This window comes from Pezoporus flaviventris, unplaced genomic scaffold (assembly GCF_033815535.1).
Source record: "Pezoporus flaviventris isolate CSIRO_AGI_PZ_B2104156 unplaced genomic scaffold, CSIRO_AGI_Pfla_v1 ptg000031l, whole genome shotgun sequence".
Classification (NCBI taxonomy): domain Eukaryota; kingdom Metazoa; phylum Chordata; class Aves; order Psittaciformes; family Psittacidae; genus Pezoporus; species Pezoporus flaviventris.
Window position 1 is genome coordinate 29,439,478 of NW_026892579.1, and position 20,621 is coordinate 29,460,098.

General features: G+C 37.3%; 1 protein-coding gene across 4 annotated transcripts in view; it reads right to left on the minus strand.

Annotated features, from left to right (window-relative positions):
• PRIM2 (DNA primase subunit 2) overlaps nt 1-20,621 on the minus strand; it is a 110,178-nt gene that overhangs the window by 26,139 nt on the left and 63,418 nt on the right. For 2 of the 4 annotated variants that reach the window (XM_061460557.1, XM_061460558.1), the window contains 3 exons: nt 9,220-9,287; nt 5,494-5,566; nt 4,175-4,360 (listed from right to left, as the gene is read on the minus strand). The exons of 1 other annotated variant lie outside the window; for it this stretch is intronic. In XM_061460557.1, the coding sequence (XP_061316541.1) occupies nt 4,175-4,360; nt 5,494-5,566; nt 9,220-9,287 (327 nt within the window). Of the gene's footprint in view, nt 1-1,152; nt 3,127-4,174; nt 4,361-5,493; nt 5,567-9,219; nt 9,288-20,621 lie in introns of those variants that run through there. One more of the 4 variants, XM_061460560.1, reaches the window with a different exon arrangement.

The window sequence follows — 20,621 nt, forward strand, 5'->3', positions numbered from 1 at the left end:
TATAAAGTTAAAAGTTAACAGTACCTTTCCAGTAATCATTACACAGAATCACAGAATCATTTATCTTGGAAAAGATGTTTAAGATCACTGAGTCAAACTGTAAACCTAACACTTGCCAAGTCCACAACTAAACCATGTCCCTAAGCACCATACTGCTTGGAATACAACCAAATGCAACCCCTGTGAGCATTCTTTCTCAGTCCTCTCACTTCCACAGTTCATTACCCATTTCCTTCCCAATGCTTTGTTCAATAGGTATACAAGCAAATTGAAGAAATCAAACCATGCAGTCAATAATATGCCAGCAGTATTCATCCAAATGTTTCCAAATTCTCAAGTGCTCCACAAGAGAGAATGGTAGCAAGCACAGGATACAAAGGACAAATTCCCATCTATAATACAGAACTCTTAATAAAAATAAGATTGCAAGAATTTTGCATAGACTTAACACACATACTGTGATACATTTAATATCAACAATAACCCAATTTTAATGGCAGAGGAAGTTTATTTTCATTCAGCTGAACTCCATGGCCAGACTACAGAGTTTTTGTAAAAAATTCCCAGTTTTCAGCCTCAGCTTCAACCATTCATATGGAATCAAATGGGGAAGAATAATGGCTATCTAAAATGTAAGTCCTCAGGATTTGAGTCCAACTCCTCACTGCTTCTTATTAGCAAATTACCATGGCCAAAAGAAAACAAAATCTTTTTCCAGCTACAACCAACAAGAAAGCAGTATTAATTCAGCTTGACTCAGATGCAAGCAACAACAGCAACTCATGCATTTATGGCTTCAAGTCATGCTTCTAACTCTCATGCCTAGTCGCATGAATTTTCACTGTAAAACACACTCAAAACACCTCTTCTGCATATTGTTTATTAAAATATAAAAGTAACTCTTCAGGCAAGATCACACCAACTGATCAATCTCAGCAGCCATCTCTCTTCACATGAGTATCACCTTCAACAATGGATATGTCCCATTTGAACAATGTACACAGTAAACTCCAGACTTCACAGTAAACTCCAGACTTCATTTTATATGCAAAAATAACAAAAAAATAAAACATTAATGAAGCTGTATCAAAGGAGTAGAACTCCTCATGACTGATGCACTGTTATAAAGCTGATTTCTGGAAACTAACATGACCTCAAACTATGGGCATTTTTAACTTGGTGTTCAGTGTATCACTGTTGCAAAGGCTGTTCAGCTTCTTTGCCATAGTGGAGCTGTGGCACCTTGGTTGAGTCATTTCACACTTTTGCACAAATACTCGGATTTCACAGACCTGGCCGTTCAGAGAAATGCCATAAAGGACTACACCAAAAAAACCAAAAACACTCAAAAAAATGCAAACCAAACCACACAAAAGAAATAGGGAATAGTGATATCCGAGAGTCCTTTTCTTTAGCCTTTTTGGTTGAAATTCAAATTAAAGATTAATTTTCACTTCAAGCCTCCATGCCTAGGATGCACTTGGACCACCTACTGTCTTGAAACCCTCATAAACAATTGCACATTACTGTTTTTCTTCAAGCTTACATTAAAACTTTTCTTTAAATACAAATTCAATTGTAAGTTTAGGCAGCAAAATGAGCTTGTACATGAAAATGGATTTTCATGTTTCTTCTGACAATTAAATCACTTTTTAAATGACTGCTATTAAATCCATTTCAAGAGCTAACTTTGTAGAATACAAAAAACATTTGGAAACATACCATAAAAAAAAACTTTCTTTATGCTCAGTTATACCTTGTAAGCATCGCCATTCAACATAAAATAATGTTACGAATAGTGTCATTTTGCCAGTACAGAAGAAAAATGATTCATGACACATCTTTAAAATTCACTCATTCTATCTCACTACAACTACAGTATAAAATGATAATTTCCAAGTAATGAAAGAGAAATACAGACAGTAAATGGTTCTACTGAAGCTAACTTTTACAGTTGCTGATGGAAGGAAAAAATATTATTTCATTTCATTAGAAGTTTAACAAAAATACAATTTAATCAAGAGCTTGACTACCTAGTCCCACGATAATCAGTGAAAGCAAGGTCAATATATTTAACTATATTAATGCTTTATTACCATGACAAACAATTCCACAGAATTCAGGGGCATAAGTGCTTACAGGTAATATATGATGCTTTTCTATTACTTTTTTTTAACATACATTCTAGAAGACAGCAAACATTTTCTGAAAGTTCTGTAGCAGCCTTTACACATTGAGAATTCAATCTGGCCATCTATTTGCATTACAGTACTACTGACGTACCATTAAAGACCAGATTTTAATCTGTATAGAGGAATTTCAATTATATTTATATCTTTATCTCTTAGATGTTAAGTATTGTGGCTTGCTGTTCAACATGTCACTCTAAGCTGCAGATTTGTAAAGTTTAAAATAATTCAAGAATACAGCAAATTACATTTAACTAGAGAAAGATAATAAAAATAGGACAGAATAAAGATGCTTTTCTGATTTATGAATCAAAATATGTTCCCAAAATAGTAGGCAACATTACCCAATATAAAGGGGGCAAGTAAAAAAGGAATCTAGCTGCAAATCAACCCCCAAAACTCAAACAAATGTAAATTTGGTAAAATACCAAAACCAAATGTAGCTAAGTGACTGATAAAGGAAATATTCCTGGGGATTTAAGGAGGTGGAGGTTGTTTTAAAGAACCACCACATCATCCATGCGTTATAAATTGCCCTGGGGATAGTCATGTGTGCTTAAAAGCACTGCCCTGCAGATTACCAAGTGCCTACTTCCATTTTTATTTAAACACACAGGGGTGAGGAGGGTGTGTTATAATTGTATAGACCTACAAAGCAGTATAGCATAAGCAATTCCATTTTACATCTGTACATCAAATTTGCTTATTTTTTATGATCTTGTCTCCCTCTAGTGGCTGGCCCTCCCAAAAATGCATTTATACTTCTATGCAGAACCACAAAATAATTCAACCTGGAAAGAACCTCAGGAGGTCTCTAGTCCAAGCCTCCCCTCATCGAATTTGTGGTTGGCCCTGTTAGAAACATTCCCAACCAGCTGTTTGCAATCAAGGTAAAGCCTCCCACCTGAATCCAGATCCAAGGACCTCCTAAGATCATCTGGAAAAGAAATGGAACAGCCAGGAAAATCGAATCCCTGGAACTATCTCAGCAGAGACTGAAGTCCTTAACAGGAAGGAAGTTGTGTGCCAAAAACGTTTACGAAAGAATTCTTGTGGGACTTGAAGGCATACATACCATAATTCACTGCAGCAAGCAGTACTTGCTGCCCCATGTCTTGTATAAATAGCCATGTCCCACAGAACCTAAGCTGACAAAATACTGTCTACCAAACACTACAAAATACTTCATAGCAATCTGGAAAGCTGAGATCTCACAGCATCAAACACGAAGTATCACAATCCAAACAAAACTGTCATAAGATCTGGGAATTTTTGTTCTAACACATACCACAGGCCAGGCAGATAGATGAGTGAAAAAGCCTGCTTGATTCTACCTAGCTTGTTCAAGGTAAGGAACGGGTCGCAAACCTCCAAAAAACAGCATATATTTTTCATGCTCTCAAAAACACAGCACATATATGTTACACTTTCCTCACTCCCAGTACTCTCACCAGTATTAGAAAGGGTTAGGTCATTGACTAATATACCTAATAATACCTTCTATTGCACTGAACAGCATTTTCTCACTATTGTCTAGAAAATGTTCTGTCTTCGCTCACCTTCAGTTTCTACTTTTATTATTAGACTGTAAATTTGCTCAGACAAGCTCACCACATACACAGCTGTCCAATTATTTTTTTGATTAACCAACAAAAAAGGCTAACCTTGCTTTTCAGATAGTACTGTTTGTGGTCACTGCTTGGTGAATTCATTTAGTCACATTCATATGTATTTCATAAAGGCCATTGGTTTCCTATTGATTTAGTAAGACTTTTCTAGTCCTCACCTATAAAAAGGCTCTTTGTAGCTTGCTTTGTATCCTTAGGCTTCAGGAGGATGACCAACAAAATGATAAAATCATAGACATTACTGTGCCTTGTGCCCAATTATCTACTTTTAAGAAGTATCTATTCTAATATGTAGTACAATATGCATGTTAATTACATCCTCACATTCACATATTTAGATATTTTTCATTTAACTACCTTGTCTGTATCCACTTTTCCTCTGATAAATTCTTTCTTCCAGAATTCCAGTGCCTGTTCCAGAGTCAAGCCGATGCCTTTTAAGAACAGTCCGTATTGCATACGGCCCCCGTGACGGAGATGATGGTTATCACGTAGAGCTTTGTGCAACTGGCGCATGCACAGTGGGAATGATCTCACAGAAAGCTGTCAAGAGAGAAACTTGTATTTAAGGCATACTAATCATTTCGTTTGTAGGATGGATATATGCTTATTGTGATTATTAACTGGCATCACCTGAACAAGCCAGTGGCTGGAAGAAAAGATATACATGTGCAAAATGCCCTGGGACTAATGATAACTGTGTCCGCAAGCCTTCACAGCCAATAACCACCTCCAGAACAAAATCCAAAGGACAGAGTAATACACGTGGTAGTAACACACTATCTAAAAAGTAACATGGATTTGTTTAATTGCTGTAAGGAAAAATACACCCACAGTTCCATTACAATGTTTCTTTCTTCTTTATTTTACTTTCTGGAATGGCAAGGTGATTTCTCTTAGAGGTGACTTTTCTTAGAGTAGTTGGGGATCATGTGAGGGCATGGGGTTTTTTTTAAACATCTTGAAAAACTACAGGCATGAGTAAAATCTACTGCAAATGATCTGCAGGTTTTTTCCCTGGAGAACAGTATTTCTTGTAAAGCAAGATCTCAGATACAGAAAAATGTAACATTCAAGTTTACTTGGGCTTTGTGTTTTTACTTTTACCATCCAAGTCATGCCATGGAATTCACTACCGAAGGAACACTGTTGTGGTTAAGATGGACACTAAAAACATAAATTATTAAAGTTCAGATAAAGGAGTTTTAATGTGGTTTTAATTGTCTCTGCACCAATGATGTGATTTTACAATCCATTTCATTTACTTTGTTTTGAAGAACCCTTCAAATCAAAAGTCAAAAAAAGAGCACTGAAAAGGCTAATACTGCAATGCAATAATCATAAAATAAACATCATGGGTTGCAAAACTATTAAATAAGAAAATTTTGTTAAACTCTGCTTATAATTGTTATGTATTTGTGAAAGCACACAGAACTATGCAGCAGATTAAGCAATTCATTATAGCTCCAGCCTAAAGCCTGATTAGATGCATTTTCAGTGAATTCTGCTCCATTTTAAACTTTATCACAATTTCATTCAAGTAGTACTCAAGAGTTACAAAGCAAATATGAACCAATAAAGATCAAAGCTTTATATGTTGTCTGTACATATAATACTTAAATTTTAAAAGTTACGTATGAACATACAATATAACTCAATAAGCACAGAGGACTTACAGCATCAACCTGGTCTAGAGAAATTTTTCCTGTGTTCTTTTGCACACTGTAATCTGGGCCCACATAAGAATGGCTGAAAAATAAAGCAATACAGCATCATTTGAAACTGTTATTTTTATTTTTTTTTAAGTTTACAAATTTAGAAAGAAATTATTTAACCAGTTAAGGGCTGCAAATATTTTAGACCAGCATACAGGTCTAAAAATCAGCAAAGACTGGGTAAAAAAAAATTTCTTCTTGCAAGAGGGATTTTGCAACTGACTTACAAAGATCATTTCTTACATCTTCTGAAGGCTTACAGAGGTTAATTCCAGGAAAAAGGAATATAGGTAAATGATGATACTTGGTACTACAGACTATTTTGTGACATTTCAATGCTGTATAGTGTGAAGAGCATAGAACGAAGAGATGATTTTACTACAATACAAACAGTTTAATTATATATGCATTCATTTGTCCTCTAGCCTTATTTCTGGCACACACTGGAGCACTAAGCAAGCTTACTATACTTAATAGATAATTTTTTCATTACACAACAATAGATAAATAATTAACAGTATTTGCGCAATGTCTATTACTACTGATCCTACTAGAGTAGTATCTAAATTCCCTTGTAGAACCAGATCTGCATCACTCAGGCAAACTACAAACAAAAATCAGTCCCTCAATATTACAATCGAAGTACAGAACAGAAAACAGCTGTTGCTTAGGCAAAGTATTTTTCTTTTTAAACAACCAATTATGAAAATGACCATTCAGTCAGTTATCACATCCCAGGATGTGATACAAGCTGCTCTACCATAATCACTGTAGATCATCTGCTTGTATCCTACAGTATTTATGATAATCATACCAATACTGAAAAAAAAAAATTACTATGCTAAAGAAAACTACTTCATCCTGGCATCCGCAGAAAGAATTGGCCCGTGAAGAAGAGCTCCAAAGAGAAGACACAAAAGTTTTCCTACACAATAAGTGAACAAAATAAGACTTCAGAAATTACTGTTAATAAGAAGACATACTCTGACTCTTGCTGACCATTATATCTGGAGTTGGTAGAAAACTTTACTGCAGGGACAGAAAATTAAATGTCAAGCTGGGGGAGAAGAAATTCTTCTACTTTTCAGACTTTGAAAAGGTCAAATATACTCAGCATGGTAAGCAAACAGGAAAAGTTTCTCATAAAAGTTTCCTTACTTTTATATTGAAGAGTAACATATGACCTTTACAAGGTCAAGGTTTCTTGATACCTGACACCACTCACCAAAGAGCTGAAGCCTACAAACTGCCTTCAAAGGTGATGCTCTGAAAAAGCGTATGCTTTATCCCTTCAGAATATGTGGTAGGCTGGAGTGGGGCATAAGGAGGCCAGCACTGGTCATGAGGCCTTAGCAGCTAGGCTGCTGGATTCCTGTCCCAAGGAGCTCAAGGAACCAGCAGATGAAATCCATAAGCATAATCTTGTATCAAATATTTTACCACGTTTAGTTAAAAATGTTCTTTTTTTTTGTCTAGTACAATTAATATTAAAAAGTACCAATGAAACAGAATAGAACAAAAAGAGGACGTAAGTCACAGATAAAATACGTACTTAGTCTCAAAGAGTCCAATTACAAAGTAAGTTACATCCATTTGAAAAAAAAAAAAAACGGGGCATGGATTAAAATATCTACATGGACAAAATCCACAGTAAAATGACCTTTCCTGAGGACTAGCTATTTTATAAATCACAAGCAGACATGAATAACTTCTAAAAAATGTGTGGGGTATTAACAACCAAACTGCTCTGCAACCTTCAACTACATGCTTTTTTCATACATTTTGATCAAAAGTTTTTGCTCCCCTGACAAAGCACTATTGACTATGCCAAAAATAAATACTGCTGCAAGAATTCACACAACAAAGGTAAAGCCTATAACTAACTAATATTCTCTTTTCTTAGGAGCAAGATGAAGCAAAAGCAAATCACAGATTCTCAGAAATAAATACCAGAGAAGAGCTATCTGGTCATCTGTCTCTTCACTGCCAGAGCTTGTTTTTCAAGTTGTAAGGTTTGATATATTTTGCCTATTTTAAAGGAACTTCCAAAAAGGCAATTTGGAAACATTTGCATAGTATTTTTCAGTTAGTGACATACCCAAGTTAACCTAAGAATGTGCCAAAAATACCTTTTACATGACTGCAGTACCCCTGTTAAAGTAGCTGCTGTTAAACCAGCTTTTGTTACAACCTTCCCTTTTCCCATATTAAAAAAAAAGAGCACAGAGAGAACTGCAATTGCTTGACTGCTATCCTGCTCACAAAGAGGCACAGCATGTATCAAAAAGAAATCTCAAATTTCTCAGTAATTACTCCTAGGAAGCACGATATATAACAAGCCAACCTAATTACTCTTTAGCTTTAAATGCAAAAAGGTATGCCACTGAGGCGTATTTTTTTAAAATCCCAGTAAAATGCGTGGTAAGATGGAAGGTTATAGGCATCCAGAAGTATCACCCAACCAGCTACGTAACACGCTACAATATTTTTGTTCTTTCACTGCTCTTGATCAAATTTCAATCATATTTAAATAAGCAGAGATACAATCAAAGCTATTTTTCCTATTCTCTTATACACTAAAAGCAACAAAACATGAAGCTGTTCCTATGTAATAATTTATTTCTTTTTTTTTAACCAAAATAAAATATCAGGGTTTGGGTACAGAGCAGTAGAGCAGCACAGGAAATAGAGAGAATGCTAACTAGACCTGCATCCTAATTCCAGGGCAGTCCTGTCATGATGGAGTCTCACTGTTTCAATTTCTAATTCATCCAACATCATTTCAGCAATCTTAATAGAAAGCTGTATATGTTTAAATACAGAGTTTTCATTACTGACATGCAATATTTAAGCAAATTTATATCCTTAGAGATATTAAAATTTCAACTAAATAAATACCTGAGCAACCTGATCTAACTGGATCTGCATTGAGTAGTGGCTAGCTTAAATATCTCCAAAGGTTCACTCCAAGGTAAATTATTCAGTGATTCTAAGGCAATGTATCTCCTGGTAATTGTATGGACTTTGGCCTCCTGCATATTACTGTAGCAAGAAAACTCTCCCGAACAATATAAAGTGGTAAAAATTAATCACATACATAAGAAAGAGACCAAATCTATGCTTAACCCGAAGAAGATCAGAAAAGTATGTTTTCTTACTCTTCAGCACCACATTCAAAGAAAGCAGAAAGCTTCTATATACTGTATAACTACTAAGAGACAGGCCAACTATTTCAACTGTGTTGTAGGGCACCTTAACAGTCCACACGTTCATCTCTCTCCTTACGTCCATCAAAACAACAAAATAGGACTGCATTTCTCAGCGACAGTGAAATCTTTCAAAAAGACCATAGAGCATAAAATAGTGAAGGCCCATACCCTGAGCAGTGTAATTTGGAATCTGTTTTGTTTGTAAAGAAGCTTAACAACTTTGTATCTACTATTTTAAAAGTTTTTATAAAAGCTACAAATGTTTTCCTGTTACTTAGAAGCAACACTAGCTCTGTAAATTATGGTTCCTGTGATTTATAAAGCTTTTGCTAGGGTGAAGGGATACTGTCAGGGTGTTTTGGCACATATGAGGTGTGTGGAAAAAAAAACCCAAACAACCTTGTAAGTAAAACAGTCAACTAACAGCATTACTTTCATCAGCATGAAAGAATACATTTGTGCTTTCAGTTTATGTTACCTGAGATGATTAAGCAGAGGTTGTAGTCGCTCATCAGACTGTATGGATGGCAGCGATCGTGCTGTCAGCTAAAAGAAAGCAGAAGTTCAATTTGTAAAATATTAGCTAAAAAAACTTGACAGTACATAGCAAGAATGATGGAAGAAATCACCCTGTACAGATAAGACTTTACACAACATCAGATGAGACATACTTTCTTCTATTAAAAATAACTAAGCACAGACATACTGAATTGGAAGTTAGCAGAAATATTTACAAGTTAACAAAGCCAAACAGTGAAAAATAATTTCTCTAAAATTACAATGTTATTTGAAATAAATAGCAAGACATCACTGAAAGAGGTATATTTGTTCCCAAACATTTGAACTAGAAGTCATAGTGTACCTAAACAGCCTTCTATAAATCGCATAATGTGTACAGTCCATTAAGCTATATTAAATATATCTACATTTGTACAGAAATATTTGCATTTGTACAGAAACATTTACATACTACTTTGCGCTATATGACTTCTATATAGACATAACTGTGTACACTATTTTTTTCAATAGGCATAACTGTATTATGTAATTTGACTGTTTTAAGTGTATTTTTCTTGTAACTCTTTCCTATGCCAAGTTAAAACATTAAACTTTTCTGAAAGAATAAACCTAGAAATCTAAAAGAAAAAATCAAGTATGTCACACTATTGCAGAATAATAGTTAAGTGGTATATTAACTAAAATTATCATAAAAAAAAAATATTAAATTTGATAGTATCAGTATACAGGTGTCTACCTAGGCCTGCAAAAGGTACAAGCATTGCACTTTGGATATTGCTGACATATACCTAATATAGTATAGTTCTATAACATGTATTTCATAATTCTACTGCTGCCAAGTTAGGCTGTATTTTAAAAACTACCTTCATACAAATTTAAAATTTCAACATGTTTTACATTGTATCAATCACCACCAACTTCTTACCTATGTACAGGTAACTTAAAACAGCATGCATAGTTAAACATACACTCTTTAAGAATCTTATTAAGAAAACCCAAAAACAAAACACCACACTTTTAGCACCATCAGCATAGCTTCACCTTGGTGACTCCAGCACACAAGTAAAGGCAAGCACATATATATGAAAAATCATGGCAATCAAGGGAAGTTCCCGATGACTGGAAAAAGGGAAATATAACCCCCATTTTCAAGAAGGGGAAAATGGATGACCCACGGAATTACAGACCAGTCAGTCTCACCTCTGTACCTGGCAAAATCTTGGAGCAGATTCTCCTGGAAGGCATGCTAAGGCACATGAAAAACAACAAGGTGCTTGGTGACAGCCAGCGTGGCTTCACTAAGGGGAAATCCTGCCTGACCAATTTGGTGGCCTTCTCTGATGGGGCTACAGAACTGATGGACAGGGGGAGAGCAGTTGATGTCACCTACCTGGATTTGGGCAAAGCATTCGACACTGTCCCACACGACATCCTTGTCTCTAAATTGGAGAGACATCAATTTGACGGATGGACCCCTCGGTGGATAAAGAACTGGCTGGATGGCCGCACACAAAGAGTTGTGGTGAATGGCTCAATGTCCAGCTGGAGACCAGTAACAAGTGGTGTCCCTCAGGGATCGGTGTTGGGACCGGTCTTGTTTAACATCTTCGTCGCTGACATGGACAGTGGGATTGAGTGCACCCTCAGCAAGTTTGCCGATGACACCAAGCTGTGTGGTTCGGTTGATACGCTGGAGGGAAGGAATGCCATCCAGAGGGACCTTGACACGCTTGTGAGGTGGGCTGATGCCAACCTTATGAAGTTTAACCATGCCAAGTGCAAGGTCCTACACCTGGGTCAGAGCAATCCCAGGCACAGCTACAGGTTGGGCAAAGAAGAGATTCTGAGCAGCCCTGCAGAGAAGGACTTGGGGGTGTTGGTCGATGAGAAAATGAACATGAGCCGGCTTCAGTGTGCGCTCGCAGCCCAGAAAGCCAACCGTATCCTGGGCTGCAGCAAAAGGAGCGTGACCAGCAGGTCAAAGGAGGTGATCCTGCCCCTCTACTCTGCTCTTGTGAGACCTCACCTGGAGTATTGTGTACAGTTCTGGTGTGCTCAACATTTTAAGGACATGGAACTGTTGGAACAAGTCCAGAGGAGGGCCATGAGGATGATCAGGGGACTGGAGCACCTCCCATATGAAGACAGGCTGAGAAGCCTGGAGAAGAGAAGGCTGCATGGAGACCTCATAGCAGCTTTCCAGTATCTGAAGGGGGCCTACAATGATGCTGGGGAGGGACTCTTCATTACGGACTGTAGTGATAGGACAAGGGGTAACGAGTTAAAACTTAAACAGGGGAAGTTTAGGTTAGATATAAGGAGGAAGTTCTTTACTGTGAGGGTGGTGAGGCACAGGAATGGGATGCCCAAGGAAGTTGTGAATGCTCCATCCCTGGTGGTGTTCAAGGCCAGGTTGGACAGAGCCTTGGGCAAAATGGCCTAGGGTGAGGTGTCCCTGCCCATGGCAGGGGGGACGGAACTAGATGATCTTAAGAGTCCTTTCCAACCCTAACCATTGTATAATACTAACATGGACTAACTAACAGGCTGCAATTTCTATTTATAATCTACAAATAAATATACCCCAGAAAAAGCTGCTCTTGTTGTGCTTGTGTGCACAGGATTATTTGTATGAAAATCTGAGCCAAACTCCATCAGTTCATAGGTAGACTGCATGAATATGAAGGAGTTTAATATTTTGCTGAGAGATCACATCCATTTCATAACCTTTGCTGCTAGGCAGATGCCAGACTGTGACCACATTTTAAACTCATGCCTTGAGCTAGCAATAGTAACCACCAGTTAAATAAATAGGAGGTTCAAAGCAGCTGGTTTGTCAAGTGGAAGTTGAAACTACTGAACACGAGGACAGCGGGGAAGGAGGAAACGGGCATTTCAGCTGTTAAGCCAGGTCTGGCCTGCAGCAATCACTGCTTCAAAGCACAGCACTTTTCAGTCCTGGGTTATTCAAGTGTACTCATCTGATCTGACTGCTGCATAAATGCAAGTCAAGCAGTCTCAGCAATCCATTCACCTTTCTTTTAAAAAAGGCTGATATCTTGGCAATTAAATCATTACCCGCATTCCCTTATTTTATGGAGCTAGACCAGGATGCATATGGTATACTAAAATTTCAGTAAGCTCTGTAGTTAACAGCAAGGTTTTTTTTTATTTAAAAAAAAAATCATTTTCTTTTCATTAAAAAATAATAATTTTCTTACCACTGAGTATTAAGGGCCAATACATGTACTGTTCTATATTCCTGTCCTCCATAAAGTAACCCTCTATTTTGTTTTAAACATAATCACAAAACCAGAAGCTCTTCCTGAAGAGAAGCTGGAGGCCCTCTAAATACCAGCCAAGTTATTCCACTTGGCTAAAATCAGGATAGAGCCTGGGTGTCGTGGTTTAAACCCAGTCAGGTAATTCGTTCGCTCACTCCCCCCCTTTCTTGCCCTCCCCCTGCTCTCGGAGGGACGGAGAGGAGAATCAAAAGAATGCAACTCCCACGGGTTGAGATAAGAACAGTTTAGTAACTAAGGTATAACACAAATCACTACTGCTACCACCAATGATAATAATGATAAAGGAAATAACAAGGGAACAGAATACAACACCTCAGCACCAGCTGACCGATAACTCGCTCCCCCAAGCCCGACCAAGCTCCGACCGATACCTCCTCCAACCCTGCAGTCTCCCAGCCTTTCCGGCTAACTCCCAGTTACATCCTGGGCATGACGTGCTGTGGTATGGAATAGCTCTTTGGTCAGTTTGGGTCAGGTGTCCTGTCTCTGCTTCCTCCCGGCTTCCCCTCCTCCCTGGCAGAGCATGAGGCTCACAAAGTCCTTGGCCAAACCAAAACATCTCTATCAGCTCTGTTCCCGAGCTGAAAGTCAAAACACTGCACTGCACCAGCTACCAAGGAGGAGAAACATGACTGCTACTGCTGAACCCAGGACACTGGGTTACCTGAAATACCATTTACTTCTCTTTCTATTAAGAATCTAAATGATACAGAATATTTGTGTGAACACTCACATCTATATTTTTACATGAGACAAGCATGAGACAGTCTCTACACACACATACACCTTTCAACTCTCACCACAAATAATTTATGTTAGTCCAAATGTTTATTTTGAAGATGTGGGATCATCATGACACTGTTAAAGACAGTTTTTCTTAAACACAGTTGAGAAGACCTCAACACGATTGAGGAGAACTCATCAAAATATTTGAAAACTTTTAATTGAAAGTGCATATTTAACTTACCCGGATTATGAAAATAAAAGGTAAAATTTTGATGTATAAAGTCTTTCCTCACAACTGTATTTTTCTCTGAGACACACTGTAAATAAAATTGGATTTTACAAAGCTGGTGGTAAATTAACACTAGTGTTTCCAAACATCTAAGAATTTTATGTCCTTTTTCAACAGTATTTTTCGAAAAGAAAAAGATAATCCCAATTACAGTGGCAGTGGCACTTCAAGTAATACTGAAGGTAAAAGGATGGCAACTAATAGCTTGATGTCCAAGAACTAATCTGGTTTTCCTCCCTCATCCAAACATAAGACTAGGACATGAAATTGCAAGTTATGAAAGATTTACTATCTTTGCTAGTATTTTTTTTTAAGTTTTTTGTTTTAAGAATTTAGGGTTTTTTTAAGTTAAAGTTAACTTGACACAAAGCCTGAAGTAGTAGCTTCACATGCTATCAGGAAGGCAATGACATTTTTACATACAGCAGTTAAGAATAAGATTACCATGACCCAATTAACATGTCTCAATTTTTTAGACAGTTGGTGAACTTCTTGATTTTGAGCTTATCATGTGACAGATATCTGCTCCCTACGTGTTTGGGTTTTTTTCACGAAAAAAGAGCTATCATTTTCACAGAGTTTACTTTCTAAGTGAGATGTCTTGTGCATTGCACAAGAAAATTTCAATATGCTGTCAGACAATTTATTTCTGATTATCATCCATATAATCATTTGATAAATACACTATTTTTTGTTAAATCACACTGAGAAAAATGACATGGAGGGCTTAGGAGGAAAGCACAGAAAGGTTTGTGGCAAAGGTTACTTTTAGCTGAGGCAGGCTACTGACTTACTCGAGGCTCTTCCTACAATTTACCAGGCAGGGTAAAAAAAAAAAAAAAAAAAAATTTCCTTTAGGAGGGACATTAGAGAGGCTGAAATATAAATTATTACCAGGAGTATTTCCTTATCCAGTGCTAAGTACTCCTAGAGAACAAGGAGTGTCTGAAGGCATGTGGTGTACATGCACATCCACAGCCTGTGAATTGCCTCTACACAATCTGTCAAGGCCAGCTGTTGCGGTTTTTTCCATATCCTAGGACTACCTGTGCTGTCACTCATGCTATTTCTTTCATATTTAAAAAAACACTGTACAAGGAGGATTAGAGTGCTTTTGCCTCCTGAGTTCTTTTAGAACCCAGACAAGCCGGATTACATCATATGGGACTCATATTTAAAAGGGAGGGTGACTGCACTGTGGGTATGTCTACTGACAGGGTATCTCAAAGAACACTCAATCCCTGGGAAGCTACCTTGCTTCTTCCCCCCCAACAGACGACTGCTCTACCAAGCACTAAATGCACTATCAAGCACTAAATACTTTTAAAGATGAGCCCACAGTTCCCAGCAGGCTTTCTACAGTTCTACCTGAATTATTTAACCTCTTATCTCCATAGGCAGTTCCAGAACAAGCTTCCCCTTCATATGTGCTGCACTTCTCAGCGTAATAAGGTCTGGCTTAAGACCAGGCATAGTTTTTGAAGCCTTCTGTGGCAGAGATGAACAGATTTTCCTAGAATGTTATTCTGTTTGTTTCTGCTACAATAGTTACACCACTAACAGTACAAGAACAAAGAATGAATAAACCGAAATCTGAGATAACAGTGTCAATCCAACTTCATACTATCTTTACAACAAGAACCACAAAATTTCCAAAACAAGGATGTGAAGGAACAGCTCTAATCCAAATACAAAGATATATTAAAGTAGGGATTGATCAAGGCAGCCATAAAAAATAAAGGCTTTAACAAAAACACCCAAAACCAACAAACAGATAAAAGTTACCTCTGTCATCTGCGGAAGTCTACCATTACCTGTGACCACGTAACATTATGCTCAGCAATAAAAGGTGCAGGGCAGTTTTTTTCAAAGTAGCAATTGCTCAGGGCCTGGCTGGACATTGGTCTGCTAGTGATGAGCATCAGTTATGGGTTTTCTCTTCCCTTCCTGCCCCTGTCTTACAGAATCTAAGAAGAGCTGCCATTGTTCTGTACAAAATCTACTGAAAGTGTATCTATAACACTTTGTTTTAACCTTTTACACTCAACAGCGATTTTAGTCATTTTAATGAACAACAGTGATTTTGATGAAGCACAGAATAATTCAAGTTGTTAGGCCTTTGTTAAATTAGATAACTAACAAGAAAATTATAGAAAGTAGTAAGAACATAGAAATTACAAATGAGAGTATCAGAAGGGAAACAAAACCCTATTGTTTTGAATCTTACACTACAGGTTACAGACCACATTTTTATGGGAATTGAATTTACCCTGTGAAGGCCCTTGCATCTTCCCATTATATGTATTGATGAACAGATAAATAAATGATTAGGTAGCTAAAAGATTAAGTAAAGAGAGGAAATTTCTACTTAGAAAGCAAAGAAACTAACCATGGATTAGTGTATTCTTTTACAGCATTCTGGACACTTTAGTCCATTCTCCCCAAAACAACTATTTGTTCTCATGACACTTCAATGCCTTCACAGTTACAGGCACCCCCTTCCTGAATTTCTGTTTCCCAGTTGTTACAAAAAGAGAAGACAGAGCCTAACAAAAACCAGTATTAGTCTGGACACCAGAACTTCAATTTCAGCCTTCCAAGTGGAAGCCTTAGATAGTTCTTAACTGCTTTAATAAAATTTAATAAATATTTTTATGAACAGAGGAAAGAAACATTGTCTGTGCTATGTCAACAATTCAACATATTCAGAGTGAACACATCACTAAAATGCTTCCTTAATAATGTTGTATGGATTAAAAAAAAAAACAACTAAAAAAAAACAAACAAAAAAAACCACTCAGGTCAGACATTAAATTACTACAGTTAGGACTTTACTATTTTAAAGAGTGAACTTATTTAAGTCTCTCATTGCTGCCTAAGGAATAAGCTGTAACTTACAAGTTTTCTATTCCATTTGTTTTGTAACATGCCCCTTCGTATCGCCCTGAAGTATTTAGTTAGATGATTCTTTCCTGTCTGCTCTGAAAAGGACCCAATACATATCTGATGGTTCAGAAAAGCATTAGTTTTTAACCTGAAGGGTTATAGTGGCCTAGTGTGTTGTCTAAAAGGAAAGCAAATACATGCAAGTTTAGGTTGCTTACTAGAACCGGTTTTGATTAGTTTCAATTGCAATTACAGATTTAGTGCTGATGTTACATAAGAAAGATTTTCAACTAAGATTGGAGCAGACAGGGAAAAAGACACCACTATTATCCAGTGGCTTAAACAAACCAGTGACTTTGCACCTCTACTGGATTTTCCCCAAGAGATTTGCAAAACAAAATAATGTGGAAACCTTGACGCTAACATAAATTTGAGAACTTTGTTTCTGTAGGCAACAGCAATTATACCATAGCTTAATCAGTGTTAACGAGTAGAAAATTAATACATGAGCTAGACAAAAATAAGAGAAACATGGTTCTATGGATGTAGACTTCACAGAAGCCTTCTCAATGTGACATTATGCACCATGTTTCTATAAAGTCAAGATTAATTTTAATAGTGAAAGGTCCTAACACTACATGTTGTTGGAAGTTTTAATAAAAGTGACTTTTTATAATAATGTTTCTGTGATCAGTCAGAAACAAACTCAGCTTAGAGGTAAAGTAGGATCTGGCCTGGTGACCAGTAAGACAGAGGAAGAGGAAACTCCTTTTGCTTGTGCTATACAAGCAAAAACCAGCTTCTCCTGAAATTCTTCAAGCCTGCTATTACAAAGGTCCTGATGTGAACAATTTATCTCTATCAAAGACTACACAACAAGCCTATTTTCAGAAATTTAAAATCTATTTATCTAGCAAACAAACTTTCACAGAGAAACAGAGGTGGTATTAACTGCATTGCTCCTCAAACCATTCAATTCTTAGATAATGATTAAATGTCATTAAGCTGTACACCTGTTAGAAAATCCTCCTTCTTACATGTCTGACTGGGGTCTATTTGAGAATGAGCTTGCACAGTCATAAGTGTAAGAGAGAGATAAGGTAAAAGATAAATGGAAACAAAGATATGAGTAAAATACAATATTGTAGTAGCACCTGCAGCAGTAACACATCCAAAGTAATGATATGCAACTAGAAATTACCTTTTGTGGAATGAAATTATGTTTTAGTCTGGTAATCCAATGCTACTACTCACATCTTTCCCCTGATTTTTTTTTTTTTTTCCAGAGACTACATTTAGAGATACCTATTTAACATTACTAGGCACTACACTTGTTCCAACTAACTCCTTAATACTAGACAAGATTTATCCAAAGATTTGCTGGGCCAGCAATGTTTTAAGTTGTTTTCCAGATCAAGAAAACGTATCAGCTTCTTTTACCTAACCAAAACCAGATATACACTTTTTATTGACAGCACAGTAGCTACAACATATCTGAGAGTCAGAAATACAGATCCCAGCCTTCCCCTCACCAGGGTATCTGAGAAATGAGAAAGGACACTAAGATGTGGAAGTTTACCACCTTACTTCAGGATTTTTCTCCTTATCCCTAGTCTATCTAGATTAGCTATCCTTCTGAAGTCTCTGCTTGATCAAAAGCAAGAACAACCTCCAGGAGATGCTACAAAAGCATCTGGCTTTTCTCCCCTCACACGAATTTTAAGATACAGAACATGTTAAAAATAATGCTGTAGAAACATCTTAGTTCTACTTACTTAAGGACTGTGCCATAACATTCGCCGTATTGTTACTGACACACTAGGCACATCAAAGTACTCTTTACATATTGATAGTACTTAGGATCAACATGAACCCTGCACATACCCCAGCACGATTACATTAAAGAACAGACCTCTTAGTCTCAGTTCCACTTATACTGAGTCCAACTAAAGTGTCTCTGAATGCATATAATCAAGATCATGCTTTTATTTTAAAGGGAGCCTCTACAACACACTGACATCCTATTTCAAACACAAATACCCCAGGTAAAACACAGGCATCAAAATACTTGCCTCAAATTTAATTTAAAACACAATGTCTAGAAAGTTTTGTACTTCTGAAAAAGTCTTAATATTGCTTTCTTTTGCCTTTTTTTCTTTTTAAAGATACCTCAGAATTATTACCTAATATGGTCTTTTGCAGCCACCACTACGAAGTCATGAGATGTAGCTATTACCAGAACCCAGGAATTCAGTTTAATTATATTTCACAGAAACTTCAACATCCAACTAAGTTTCTGGCTGTCTCGTACCAACAAAACCTGATTAGTTTTGAAACATCAGCTATCTTGCTAATGTTGTAACAAAATGTCACAATGCAAATGCTATGTGGCTGGGGAACCTGTAATAAGAGCACAGTGTTTGCATGCCGGTGTGCTGCTAGACAGTTGACATTTTAGTGCTGATCAATCTTCTTTTGAAAAAAGTTGTGCTTTAACCTTTCACAGCACATTACAAATCTCAAGTGTTGCACAAAATTAGTAACTCATTTTCGCCAAGGCTTTTTCAGCTATTAAAAGTTATTTCAGCAGCACTTACACTGAAATATGCTCAATAAAAACTGAAGCAAACAATTAATATTACATTTATACCACATGAATTGTTTGCAGACAATCTATATGACAGGAGATGACATGTTTCAAAACTAACAAAACAAGCAAAAATATTTTGGACATTACCAATTTATTTTTTTTTTTTCAATGGGCCAATATAATATAATCACAGAGCGGTTGGAGTTGGAAGGGACCTCTGGAGATCATCTAGCCCATGCCCCCTGTCAAAGCAGAGCAGGTCACACAGAAATGTGTCCAGGCAGGTTTTGAATGTCTCCACAGAGAGAGACTCCCCAACCCAGTCAGGCAACTCGTTCACTCATTCCCCCCCACCTTCTTTCCCTCCCCCTACTCCCAGAGGGACGGAGAGGAGAATCAAAAAAATGCAACTCCCACGGGTTGAGATAACAACAGTTTAGTAACTAAGGTATAACACAAATCACTGCTGCTACCACCAATAATAATAATGATAAAGGAAGTAACAAGGGAAGAGAATACAACACCTCACCACCAGCCAACCGATAACTTGCCCCCCCCCCCCCCCCCCCCCCCCCCAGCCTGACCAAGCACCGACTGATACCTCCTCCAACCCTGCAGTCTCCCAGCCCTTCCAGGTAACTCTCAGTTACATCCTGGGCATGATGTGCTGTGGTATGGAATAGCTCTTTGGTCAGTTTGGGTCAGGTGTCCTGCCTCTGCTTCCTCCCAGCTTCCCCTCTTCCCTGGAAGAGCATGAGACTCACACAGTCCTTGGCCAAACCAAAACCTCGTTGTTATCAGCTCTGTTCCCAGGCTGAAAGTCAAACCACAGTGCTGCACCAGCTACCAAGAAGGAGAAAAATTGACTGCTACTGCTGAACCCAGGACACAAGGTAACCTGGAATCTGTTCTTCCGTTCAATTAACTACACACTGCTGCTTTAATTAACTTGTATCAAGAAGCATTATTGGAGGGGGAGAAGGTCAACCAGACAGTAGTGATTTCCCCAACATTTTAATGTTACTATTTTGAAGCATTCTGCCCCTCTTCCCTTTATTCATGAGAAGGAAATTAAGAAAACCAACATCTTTGCATAATTTGGTAGAAGTTCCCAGCCAATACCACACAAGAAGCAATCAGCTAGAAAGCATGAAAGATTCATTAGTTCTTCATTAAATACCCTCAAAGCTGCTGTCAGAAACCATGGTAGGTTTTTTCTCAATGACAAACTTCATCAGTCTACTATTAATGTTGTATTCCAAAACTGCTTTAAGAACGACCATAACTACACTAGCAAAATTTCTGCAATGACAAAAATACACAGTCAAAAAGAAAAGAAACAAGTGTCTATACAGCCACTCAAAAACCTTGATTAAAAATGTCATTTTCCATAGTCATCATTACTACTACAGGGCTTCATATATTGTGTGTAGACCATCATGAAAATATTGAGTTAAAAAGCCATTAATAAGTTATTAATCTTGGCAAGCGTTATTACTAAAGCCCTATGCCATCCAAAAGGCACTGGAGTCTGTCATTGTATAGAAATCAGTTCTATTACAGAA